This window comes from Colias eurytheme, chromosome 1 (assembly GCF_061535395.1).
Source record: "Colias eurytheme isolate Ceu_HAF_F1 chromosome 1, ilColEury1 Martin Lab GWU primary, whole genome shotgun sequence".
NCBI classification, from domain to species: Eukaryota; Metazoa; Arthropoda; class Insecta; order Lepidoptera; family Pieridae; genus Colias; species Colias eurytheme.
The window spans coordinates 9,683,173-9,696,747 of NC_142980.1; the positions used below are offsets into that span (position 1 = coordinate 9,683,173).

General features: G+C 34.7%; 1 protein-coding gene across 1 annotated transcript in view; it reads left to right on the top strand.

Annotated features, from left to right (window-relative positions):
• LOC149911181 (transmembrane protein 198) overlaps positions 1 to 13,575 on the top strand; it is a 29,088-nt gene continuing 15,513 nt past the window's right edge. The window contains exons 1-4 of the mRNA XM_090103890.1: positions 1 to 241; positions 5,271 to 5,494; positions 5,579 to 5,689; positions 6,875 to 7,026. Of these exons, the coding sequence (XP_089960016.1) occupies positions 5,314 to 5,494; positions 5,579 to 5,689; positions 6,875 to 7,026 (444 nt within the window). The 5' untranslated portion in view covers positions 1 to 241; positions 5,271 to 5,313. The remainder of the gene's footprint in view (positions 242 to 5,270; positions 5,495 to 5,578; positions 5,690 to 6,874; positions 7,027 to 13,575) is intronic.

Consider the following 13,575-nt stretch of genomic DNA (forward strand, 5'->3'; position numbering starts at 1 on the left):
GTCAGAACAACACTGGTTTGCGAATTCGCGAGAAAACTCAAGGAAATCTTTGTTAGTCGGTCCGCTTCTTTTTGTAGATGAAATATTAAAACTTGTCGCATTTTACGAACTCAAACGTGTTTATTATGTTTTTGTAAATGGACTCTAAAATCGAGTTTTGTTTTCGATATAACTTTGGCTGCGAATAAACACAAATTGTTTAATTTACAATGTGAAATCTACGGACTGACGAGTAATAATGGTGAGTGCGTATACTTTTTTTTGGATAGAAACTCCAGACATATAAGTAAATAAACACAGTGATTTGGGATATGTCCGTATTTTTATAAAGCGGAGGGTTTTTCAATTATTGATAGAATATTACGACGTATTTTATTCATTTTTAATGGTTTTATTATTTCTATGTTAAAATAAATAATGTGCTTAGGAAACCTGCTTACAAATTGTTTTCTAAGCAAACCAAAAGTTAAAAAACGCAAACTAATTCAGTTTTTACAAGTTTTATATTAACTTTTACGTTACATACGTAAAATATTTTTTATAAACTTAAAGCGACGATAAGAAGATAGGAAACCAGTATTCACAAATATTTTTTAATCCGCCTATTTTTCCCTAATTGTTCACTAATAATTTATAGTAAATATTTGAAAAACAAAAAACCCTTTCGCTTTCCAAAAAAATCTTATCTGGTAGGTATCAAGAGTTCACAATAAATTTAACATTAATATTTGTAGACAAAGAGAAATAGTAGCTATATCTTATAAAAAAGCTTTATATACCTACTTAATTAAAAAGTTTAAAAAATACAATTGCATTCAATACTCCAAATTTATTTACACTCCAAATCCACCAATTTTAATTGTCATAGCGGGGAAGCAAATATTTTAATTATTATGAATTCATATTATGAGAAGGTCCTAAAAATTGAACTGCTGTAAAATGTAGAAATGAAGTTAAACATTAATTAATGGATAAAATATAATCTTGTACCTAGTAAGTTAAGATATTTTTTAAAGAGAGGATTTTGATCTGGACATTGATATGGAGTTTCTTGCCGGTTTTTCTCCATAGTTACTGCTTTCCGAATCGGTGGTAAATGTTAAAAATATGTAATGACGATTCAAAAGTGCTTCTAAAAGAAGTCTAATTGAATAAATAAATGTTTGAGTTTGAGTTTGATCCTAATATGCTGTGTCCTAAATAACTTTATGATGAATAAATAGTTTCATTTTTAAATATATTTACAATTTTTAAAACAAAAGCTATTTAACGATTATTTTTATTTAAATATTAATTATAATAAATTTCATTCATTCCCGATTTTAAATAGTTCACTTTGTGACAAGCCTTTTTTTATTTCATCAAAAACTGACAACACAGTAAATGTCAGTTTACTTTGTCTAATGAAAAATCCGAGTATAGGTAGGTAGATTTACAGCCGTACAAATAAAAACTTGCTTATTCAAACCTTATGCAATGCATAGATATGATAAGAACAAATAAAGAATAAGGATGTCATAATTTCTTACAAATAAATTTGGAATAACGTCGATGTAACTATGCTCACGCTATGCAATAGGCGCAAAGCGGCAACGTCGCAATTCATTCACAAAATTATGAAAAACATTGAAATTGTCTACGGTTAAGCCTTGGTGCTGTCATTTTGCTGACGCTCGTTTGACTTCGTCGAATTTGTTGTGAAGTTTCATCATACGATGTTCTGTTTATTTATTTTTTAAATATTTATTGGAAATAATTTAAATATATCATTAAATATGCAAGCAAATGATAGATAACGCTATCCAATATCTGGAGAACAGAAGATAAACCCACCTTGAGATAGAGAGTTGCCAAATAACTGGTACTCAAAACATACAACTCCAGGCTTAGAAGATTTATATTTTCAACTAAAGTGTATATTATTGTGATAAGTTTAGAAATAAGTTTTATGTATGTATGGTTTGGCGCATGTTGTAAATAAATAAATCATTATAAATATCAAAAGGGTTTTTCATAATTTCGTATATTTTGACATTTCATACAAAATTTTCCATTTCAATAGGTACGTAATGAAATTATTAATTTGCTCAACTTTTTCTACTTCTCGTATTACTCTCATTGCTATTATCTCAAATTTAGATTGAAAATTGCTTCTAAAACTTGTAAAACACAGCACAATGTACTAAAAGATATGTTATAACTCGGTTATGTCAGACTTATACTAGGGTGGTAGCCGTAATAAGGTCGGAATAGCATTAGTATGAATACTTATTACGAAGTTATACTAGGTTACATTTATTTCGTGTTTATTTGTATGATTTTTCCTTATTCTTAGTTTATTCTTTGCATAAAATGTTATAACTCGTTTATTTGTACGGCTGTTATAATTTACATTAATAATAAAATTATTTATTTAGTCACAATTTTACTTTGTATATCTACATACTGTTGGAGGATATAAATTTATAAAATAAATTTGTATAAAGGTGTATCATAATTTTACCACTTATTTACTTGATGCATAATAATTGTAATTACAAGTAATTATTGAGCTGTGAAACATAACCCAATTCATAATAAATTTTGAAATTAATGAGATTAATTAAATATGATAAATTTTTGCAATTAATTATTTATATTCATATATTCATGATGATATGAAATGTGAGATACACGAATCTTACTTTAGTTAAACTGTTCACTGACTCTTGAGGTGTTCAAACAACAAATAAATGGCATTGACAGAAGTAACTAATTCAAGGAACAAAAACAGCACCAAAATAGAGTAAATAGTTTAGACCAATAACAACATAATCTTAGTGCTTGAATACAATTTAGAGTATTGTATATCGGAAGTAAATTTCTTATATCGGAACTATTAAATTAAATTCTCATTAAAAACTGGTAGATATATTTTTCTAATTAAGTGTAATTTCATACTTCAATGCTATATCATTGACAATAATGTGATCTGGGGTCGATTCTCGCTTGACTAGAGATATAATGTTAATCGTAAAGAATTGTCTAGATTACAATTTAATTTACGTGCAATTTTAAAAATAATGTTATAAACTTATAACTAAAGTTATAATTAAATCATGTTATCAGGTGGAATTAAAACTAAGAGTTTTTAAGAGAACATGTACCTTGAAAAGCATATATTTGAGATGCAAAAATGATTATCACAGGTTTTAGTTTACTTATCAATGGATTTCTTAATTAAAGACTAGCGTATGCTAGATAATAGGTACGCGAAAGTTACGCTAATCGTACAAAATAAATGTAGAGAATTGATATAACTTCTTATTAATTTAACTTCACTCGATCGTCGTTTATCTCTTTCTATGCAGAAGCCGATTATCATAATTAAAACCGTTATATTACTCCTACAAACATTTTAAATAGATTTCCATGTAACTAAAACATAGAACAATACGTAAAAATGGTTGATGGACTTTAAACAAACAAACATCTTTAAAAAAATTCGCGTTTAGTACTATAATATATTATATGTACATTCAACTATGATCGACTATCTTATGATCCTTAAAAAACAAATCAATCGATATGGATTTTGGCATTGTACGCATATAAACCTTGGGAGATGTATGTGGAGAACTATAAACGGGTTTTCAAGCTTGTACTATAGAGTTATTTATAATGATAATACCTATGCCCTTTATATCATATTGAAATTACCTATATTTTGAATAATTATAGAAATCCAAAAATCTAGCTGAAACATAAATAGGGCTTCGCCGCGTATTTCCAAACTATACATAGCCAGAACGCAACCATAGGAAACTGCTCGTGTATACTTTGTAATGCTGTTTTTAAGTTTGTTATTACAATATATACACGAATTTTGCGTACTGATCGTGTATACTTTGTAACGCGGATGCTTGCTTCTTCGTTCCAAACTATACACGATCAGTACGCAAAATATGTATAACTAAATATAGCTACTATAGTACTACTTACGCTTGAGAGAAATAATAAATATATAGGCAATCAAATACTTGTACAGCTATATCTATCTACTTTTATTCTTCTTGATTGATTCAGTAAAATATGGAATAAAAATATTATTAGGTAAGCTTAGAAAAATAAATGGGTAACAGATATAAGGGTTACCTATGGGTTAGGTTAGGTTCGTGTTTTTTTTAACTACACAAAAACAGGAGCCCCGCGAAGCGGGGCTCCGTTGCCTCGCAACTGTCTTCTTCTGGACTTATTAGCTTCTTACATTTTAGCACTATTGTCAATTGTAAGTCGTGCAGTATAGTCGGGAACGAAGACACAAGCATCCTCGATACAAAAAATATACGATCAATACGCAACATTATATACACAATTCAGATGCATTTTAATAATAGATTTCAAAACAGCAATACAATAATATAAACGCGAGCAATGGAAAGACGCCGCGCTTACTCCGAAACATACACGATTAGTCCGCATGCGTACTGGCGCTGTATATTTTGGAGCGCTATTCTTACTAACTTCACTACAAAGTATACGCGAGTATTTGCGTACTGCTGTTGTATAGATTGGAAGAACTTTGTAAAAAAGTTATTTCCAAACTATACGTGATTAGTTTCACACCGTTGCGTACTGGCCTTGTATAGTTTGGAAAGACGCGGCTTCGCCCACGTAATCAAAGGAATTTAAAAAGTAGCCTATATTACTCTACAGACCCCTAAAAATATAAAAATATACTCTATAAAATATACCACAAAATTGCTCTTTTGCGACGTCTGAGATGGACAAACAAACACTTTATCATTTATAATATTAGTGATAAATCAGGTAATTGATTTATCACTACTATTATGTATTGGGTATGAGTAGTTAATGTTATTACTGGTAAGTAAGTAAATAACATTAACTGCTTCTAATGAACATTATCAATTCTTCTTACTCCGCGATTTTGTGACGATTGGATTGATTTTGTGACGCCATAGATGGTAATTTATAAGAATTATTAATTTATAATAATATATTAATCTAAGTTTAGAAACAGCCTTGGTATTTAAATTCAGTTGAAATGAGGCAAAATAAAATAGTTAAACCGTTATTACCGTGAACAAAGGATTTCCAAGTAACGGATCATAAATAAATCCAGATTAATAGTAATCTAATCTTTCTAGTCTTCACGATAATCCCTTGCCTTACCAGTTATCATCCTGCTATTTATTTTATAAAAACGATGCAACCCTTCCTTGAGAGGAATTTCTTGGAGAGAAGACTTAAGAGAATTTTATTTTCAGACATCAAACATTTAATACTACCATCGATACCAAAAGACTCATCATGTCTTCAGTCGGGCAGCTAGTACCACCTGTGACACGGGGTCCTCCCAACATGACATACAAATTCAATGGGCCCCATATAGAAGGCTCATTCTGCACTTCTATAGATACCAATTATGATCCAGTTATAAGCGTTATATGCGCGATGTATATCGTTTTTGGTATTGTTTACTCTCTTTTCGGTAAGTATCATTCTATACCAAAAGTAAAAAATCTTATGAGTAAGCTTCTGTAGCTTCGTAAAGTGACCATTTTTATTTTTTTAGGTTATCGATGTTTTAAAGCAAGCATGTTTTTGACTGGATTCACATTTGGTACTGCTGTTGTATATCTCATCTGTCTTCAAGAGTACTTGATGCCACCTTATGGAAACGTCGGTATGTATAATTCAAAATTAAGTTATTTATATGACAATGAAACTTGTAATTTCAGCAAGGTTGCACAATACGAAAGGTAAATTGATTTGCACGCTGTATATGACGACGAGGAACAATAATATTACTCGGCGGAATATGCTGGAATCGACGACGGCAACGGATATTGTTTGTTGAACTTAATTTTTCACACATCACTTTGTTATTTGTTGATGATATTTCTAACGAGTTACTGTGGACTCTTCGACATTTTGTGTGACGCCAAAAAGCTTGCAAATGATATGTATTCAGTATTTTTGCCATAGTCGTTATATTTGAATAATTAGATTCAAAGCATTAATACAGCCTTTACTTTTTAATATGTATTTGCCAAAACAGACATTTTCGAGATTCCGGCTTTGTCATCTCACTCTCGTTCAGTAATTCTCTAAATATTTTATCCATCTAATCCACCAATTAATTTCGTAAACGAGCCTTAAATGATTGAAAATTTTGTAATAAGCCATACTAATTAACGTTATAAACGCCGTAAAGATTAATATATTATTAGCTTTGCACCGACGGCCGCGGCGTAGTCCGCATTTAGCCTAGACCTTTAGTTTGGGTAAGGGTGGACTTTAATTAAACTTCAAATTTACATCATTATAGGTAGGTTTACTCAAACATACCTATATTTCGGCTTCTTTCGAATAATAAATGAATTTTCAACATTGAATCCAAAGAAATGTTTGTTACCAATAAACCGAGACTCATTATTTCCTCGTTCTGATGAAATCTTATGATGTCGGTACTGTGAGTGGTCCTTTATACAAAAAAATGAAATGATGAAATATGAAAGTAATTCATTCGGTATAAAGTTCACCGGTCAGCAATAAGAATTTATTTTCATATTATAAGATTAGAATAGGTACACATGTTATTACTTTCAGACGCAAGTTATTAAATTTTGTAATATCTAGTCTGCTTTGTTGAAGATTTGATTGAATGTTAGTATATTGAAATATGGATCTCGAAGAATTATGTGTCTGGAATGATAATTTCAAGTAAGAGATGTCATCTGTATAGGGTACGGCCACTACGTGAGTGGTGCCTATACAATTAGCTATATTGTTATGAAGTATTGCTAAACTATTCTTCAAATATCATGGGCAAAATGAAACCTTGAATAATTTAATTTATTTGTGCTAGGTGTGGCGTTATGTGCCGGTCTTTTGTTCGGGCTCATAACAATGCTGATCCAGTACGTCGGTCTGTTCATGACGGGATTCCACACGGGACTGCTGCTCGCGGTCGCCGGCCTCGCGATATATGACCACTTCCTCGACCACAGACCCAATACGGTGAGTTTTAATTAACGTTATTAATTCGATTTGCGAACGCCTTTCCAGCTATTTGAACTATTTTTCATATTGCGATTTCCTTCTTCAAGTTATTTATTTGTGGTTCACTAACTATATCTCTTACAAAATGATTGGTTCATGGCTTTCGAACGATTGACTCACTACCCGCCGTCAAACTTTCACATTTATAATACAAGTGGGTTGGGATTCATGACACTCATGCTATAAGTATAAGATCGGATCAGATGTTCACATTGTATTTAAAAGTGTGACGATACGATTTGCATATTTGCATAATATATTTTAAAAGGCTTGCCGACAACATAAGGACGATTAAGAAATACTTAAGATATATCTTGCGTCATACGTTAAAATTACATATGAATATGGCAAGAATTGGATGCGTCAACGTTTTTGCTCTGCAGTGAATCACCAAATAATAAGTCACGAATCCGAAGTATTACCGAGTATTTGCAACAAACCCTTGAATAAACAAAACTAAAACTATTAAGATGTAAATTATTGATTTTATATTTTAGAGCTTTTAGAGTATATTGAAGGTAAATATGCTATGTGAAAATCACATTATCATTCCGGTAAACATGAGTCACACTGTAAAAAGGGTAAATTAAATTTTCATACGGGCAAATGCATATATGCATTGGATAGTTTCAATCTATTGTGTGCACTCTAAACAATATTACACGGCTGATTGATATCGATTCGATTTACTTGTAAGTGAAAAGATCAAATTCTTTTTCTTATGATATCTGGGAGGATATGCCCTAGTCACCGCGCTGGGCAGGCGTGTTGGTGACCGCAGTGAGACTTATTTTAATCGGCAATGCTGCTGCCCATTGTCGATCATTTAGATTTGTAAGTCTCAGATTTAGAAATGGTTATACCGCCATTTGTCGGTCGCCAGTGCCTTGTCCGTTGTATAGCAGGATGTACCACGAGCAGGTAAGGTTGGCAATTGGGCTATCTAGATGTCTGTCGATATCCCCTTACATCCCATATCATAAGAAAAAGAATATGAAAGTTGCATCCAATAAACGGCCCCCAGTTCCCGGTCGCTCCGCTATTCCTGGTCATGGTAGCGACCTAGGTAACGGCGGGGCAGGGGGTGCTAGGAATCCCCGGGTTAACGATGGCTACCGTAAACGATTGACCTTGGCTACGTATAACGGACGAACTCTTCGACTAGACGAACACATCACGGAACTTGAGACCGAGCTTAGCCACATCAGATGGCACATTGTGGGATTATCTGAAGTCCGAAGACAGGGAGAGGACACTGTGACCCTAAAGTCAGGCCACTTACTATACTATCGAGAGGGAGACCAACTTTCCCAAGGCGGTGTTGGTTTCGTTGTTCATAAGTCACTCGTCAACAACTTAGTAGAAATCGGGAGTGTGTCTAGTAGAGTTGCGTTTTTAGTACTAAAGATAACCAAAAGGTACTCCTTGAAGATTATCCAAGTGTATGCTCCAACGTCTGCGCACTCTGACGATGAGGTCGAAGCTATGTACGACGACATAGCTAAAGCTATGTCTAATTCTGAGTCACATTTTAAGATTGTTATGGGTGACTTCAATGCTAAGGTTGGACTTCAAGAATGGGGTGAAACAAGAGTGGGTCCGTACGGCTATGGATGTAGAAATGCAAGGGGTCGAATGCTTGTAAACTTTCTCGAGCGCCAGAGGCTATACAGTATGAGCTCATTTTTCAAAAAGAAGCCTCAAAGAAAGTGGACATGGCAGAGCCCAGATGGCATAACAAAGAACGAGATAGACTTTATCCTTACCGACAAGCGCTACATATTCACCGATGTCTCTGCGATCAGTAGGTTTAATACCGGAAGTGACCATAGAATGGTAAGAGGTACGCTTAATATTGATGTGCAGCTAGAGCGTAAGCGCCTGATGAAGTCCACTCTACGTCCGAAGCTACTTTATACCCAGGATGTTTCTGAAAAGTTCCAGCTTGAATTAAAAAATAGATTTGAAGCATTGCCATTGAACGACGACGATGTTAATACCACTAGCAATGAGCTTGTAAGGATAATTCGTGAGGTGGGACACAAATACTTTCGACCAACGAGGAAAGAGCATAAATCGAAGCTTTCTGGCGAGACTCTAGATCTGATGTGCAAGAGGAGAGAATGCGGTAACAAAGATACCTCAGAATACCGAGAGCTGAATAAGGAAGTGAAAAAACGTATTCGGCATGACATCCGCCAAAATAATACAAAAACCATCAAAGAGGCCATAGAAAACAACAAAGGCTCTAAAGTCTTCACTAAGCCATATACTTCCCATTGTCACATCACCAAACTCATAACATCTGAAGGTAACATAGTCTCTTCGAAACCAGAAATACTTATAGAAATCGAAAGATACTATAGCGATTTATATGGACAGAAAACACAAAGGCCTGAAATGCCTACTGCGGTTGATCCAAGAGCCAAGCTAACTCGCCACTATACAGACGAACTGCCGGATATCGACGTGGACGAGATCAAGATAGCACTGGGGCAGCTTAGGAATAATAAGGCTGCTGGGGAAGATGGAGTTACAGCTGAGCTCATTAAAGCTGGAGGATCTCCGCTAATAAAGGAACTCGCTAAGCTCTTTAACTCTGTCCTCCACAGCGGTTCAATCCCAGAAACATGGAGTAGGAGTGTAACGGTATTGTTTTTCAAAAAAGGTGATAGAACAGCGTTGAAAAACTACCGTCCTATATCCCTCTTAAGCCATGTATACAAGCTGTTCTCAAGAGCAATCACAAATCGTGTCGCTCGTAAGCTTGACGAATTTCAGCCACCTGAACAAGCAGGATTCCGACAAGGCTTCAGTACCGTAGATCACATACACACACTGAGACAAATCATTCAAAAAACAGAAGAATATAACCGACCTCTTTGTCTGGCATATGTTGACTACGAAAAAGCCTTTGATACCATTGAAACTTGGGCTGTATTGGACTCTTTGCAGCGAGCCCAAATTGATTACCGCTATATCGAGGTGCTGAGATGTATTTATGAAACCGCTTCGATGACCGTTCAAGTACAAGGACAGAGTACAAGATCAATTCAACTGCAACGTGGAGTAAGACAAGGCGATGTCATATCGCCAAAGCTTTTTTCAAGTGCGTTGGAGGACATCTTCAAGACACTCGATTGGAAAGAACGGGGAATCAACATTAACGGCCGATACATCTCGCATCTGCGCTTTGCAGATGATATAGTTATCATAGCAGAATCCGTGCAAGAGCTCGATGAAATGTTAAACAATCTGAACAGTTCTTCTCAGCGGGTTGGTCTCAAGATGAACTTGGACAAGACTAAGGTCATGTTCAACGCACACATAGTCCCTAGACCCGTGAGCGTGAGTGGATCCGTACTAGAAGTTGTGCAAAACTACATCTATCTTGGCCATAACATTCAACTAGGCAAACACAACTTCGACGTGGAAGCTAGCAGAAGAATTCGTTTAGGTTGGGCAGCATTTGGCAAGCTTAGTTACATATTTAAGTCGGAAATCCCACAGAGCTTAAAAACGCGAGCATTTAACCAGTGCATCCTACCTGTAATGACGTACGGAGCCGAAACGTGGACCCTTACATGCGGACTCATCCATAAATTCAACGTTGCGCAGCGGGCTATGGAGCGAGCTATGTTAGGAGTTTCTTTGTCTGATAAAATTCGCAACGAGGTTATTCGACAAAGAACCAAAGTAACCGACATAGCTCGCAAAATAAGCACGTTGAAGTGGCGGTGGGCTGGCCATGTGTGTAGAAGAACAGACGGTCGATGGAGTCGGCATGTACTCGAATGGAGACCACGTACAGGCAAGCGTAGTGTAGGACGCCCTGCGGCGCGTTGGACTGACGACTTAAAGAAGGTGGCCGGCATTGGGTGGATGCGATATGCAGAAGAACGGGAAAAGTGGCGAGATCTGGGAGAGGCCTACGTTCAGCAGTGGACGGGAATAGGCTGATGTGATGAAAAGATCAAAGACTAGCGTAGGTTTCGTAGGGCAAAGACATTCAGGGAATTTATTAAAACCTTGATGTTATCTTTAATGTTATCAAAGTATAGATACTTTACTAGAAAATATTACTTACATTGAATTTTCTCGAACGCCCAGTTTGGTTTCTAATGCGTAACTCGATTTGCTAATCCAACAAATATTTACCCAACACGAAACTGCACGCATCGCAGAGCCGAAATCGGAAAAATCTAGCATAGATTGTAAAACTTTCAATAATAATAAACGTATTTTATTATACTTTTAATCACGCCACATAAAATAATAATTATGCTACATCACTGATGAATTTAATAACTCAGAGTCTGATTCTAAGATAATTAATTTAGTTTCTTCGTATTAATATAAAGTGAAGTCCCGTGTCCCCGTAGTGGGGTAGGGGGCAGATGCATTATTCATACATCTGTTTCACTGATCGATTTTTTTTTTAATATAATAGGTACCTAATATGTGAGTTGAAAAGTTTATTTGTTGTTAGATTTCATAGAAAATTAAAGAGAAGTACATGAACGGTACTTTCAATATCAAACTGAGAAAAGTATTCTATTTAAATGTGTTACAAAGATATGCCCATCAATTTTTGTACAGTTGCAACCGTTTACCTACCTTCATCGTTGACAAAATAGGTCACACCAAAAAGACGAGTCTAAGAATTCACAATTGATATTGATCAAGGCGGCTTTAATTAGCAAAGTTGTCGACGACATGTGTTACCGAAATAGTAAAGTTGGGGTACGCCGACTTTTAGATACCTAATTATGAATGGAAATTGAAAATTATACTATACCCACTCTTATTTATAATTTTATAGACCGAGTTCCCATAGAGCGAACAAAGAAATTCTTTACAAAAGATTTTTCTTTTATTTGAAGCAAATGTCACCGGCGTTTAGATACTGTTTGCAGAGTGTTCAATGTATCTCCTCGTATCGCGATGACCTGATTGTTCATAAACACTTGAAAGATGTGTGGCCACTATTGTTTCTACGTGGCGTCGGTGCGATTATGCTTCTATTGTATTTTACCAACCAATGGCTTTAATAGAAGAAAGCCGTGTAAATGCGTCTTTCGAGCTAAGTTTTACTTGCGTGTTTCTTGGAATTAAAATAATGTGTCTAACGAACCTATTTCAACGTGTGGGAGAAAGTTTAATAAATGTTTTATTAAAATATTTCATCCAGGTTACAACCTTAGGGTCAGGACAGTCGATGACCTGTGAGGTACACCGAGGTCTGGGTACGCCACGACTATAGATTTTTATTTTCGGATCGAACTCGTCCTTTGTAAATTATTTTCTCCCGAAGTCACGCTTTGTTTCATTTTCAAGTCTTATTAATTAGAGAGACGGATTAGCTCCATAATCCCGACCAGAAGACTGCTTATGCTTAAAAGATGTTAAATTATTGATTAAGTCTACGTCTGTAGAACTTGTTGCTACATTTCCATTTTATTTACGTTATAGATGAATTAGTAGGTACATATTTAATAACCATTTTACTTACGAATTCTATGACCTTAGTTTTGACTAAAGAAAATACTAGGTTTTATTTGAGAAACTACTCTGCAAATTAAAAATAAATAAGAATATTTTTTACACAAACATTTGCAGAGCATTTGGCAAATATATGTCTGAAGTTGTTTTTCCTATCGCTTCGTTGATAACGAAGAGAGGCTTTTCAAAGGGCTTAGTGCGCCTTGAAATAAAATACCTCTAGAAGTCTTTTTATAGGTCAAGCTTGGTTTTCAATCGTTTCTAACTTTAATCCTTTTTAATTAGACGCAAATCGGCTTATGTTGAAGTATAAGAAAATATAATTTTTATAAACGACAATAATGTTAAGATGGCGTAAGTAGCTATAATATTTTATCGTATTATCTGAGTAAAATTAATAGTTTGTACCTAAACTAAAATAATAAGTCATAGTAAAAAGAAAAAAGGCAATTCAATGGAATGGTTGAATTTTCTTTAAAGTTAATTGTAAAGTCAATTCATGTAATTGGTAAATTGATGGGTTCAATGCTTTCATTAAGATAATTTTGTTAACCCTGGCTTCTTATAAGTTCATTATATCGAGACAAAATTTGTTTATTATTTAGTTCTATTTCAATAAATCATTACAGCATAAGATAATAGTTATACGATATCTAGATAATGATCGTCACAGCTATTGAATAGAAGCAATTGAGAAGGAGCTGTAACTACGTAATAACGTGCTCAATTGCAATGATACGTGCACTACATAGCTAATAACTTAGTGATATACTATACATATACTAGACTGAAAGACTGATAATATTATACAGGTAGAACAATAGCACTAGTTAACGGTTACAGTATGAATAGAATAACGCCCGTAGCACACCTCCGCTGCAGAACTGTAACAGCGGAACCGCAGTAGTTTCGCTCTGTCTTGTCCCGTGTACGAGAAGCGGAACAGTAGCGAAACTGCCTGTTCTAACACATACATCTAACTATTTTTTATCACTTTCTTCGCGC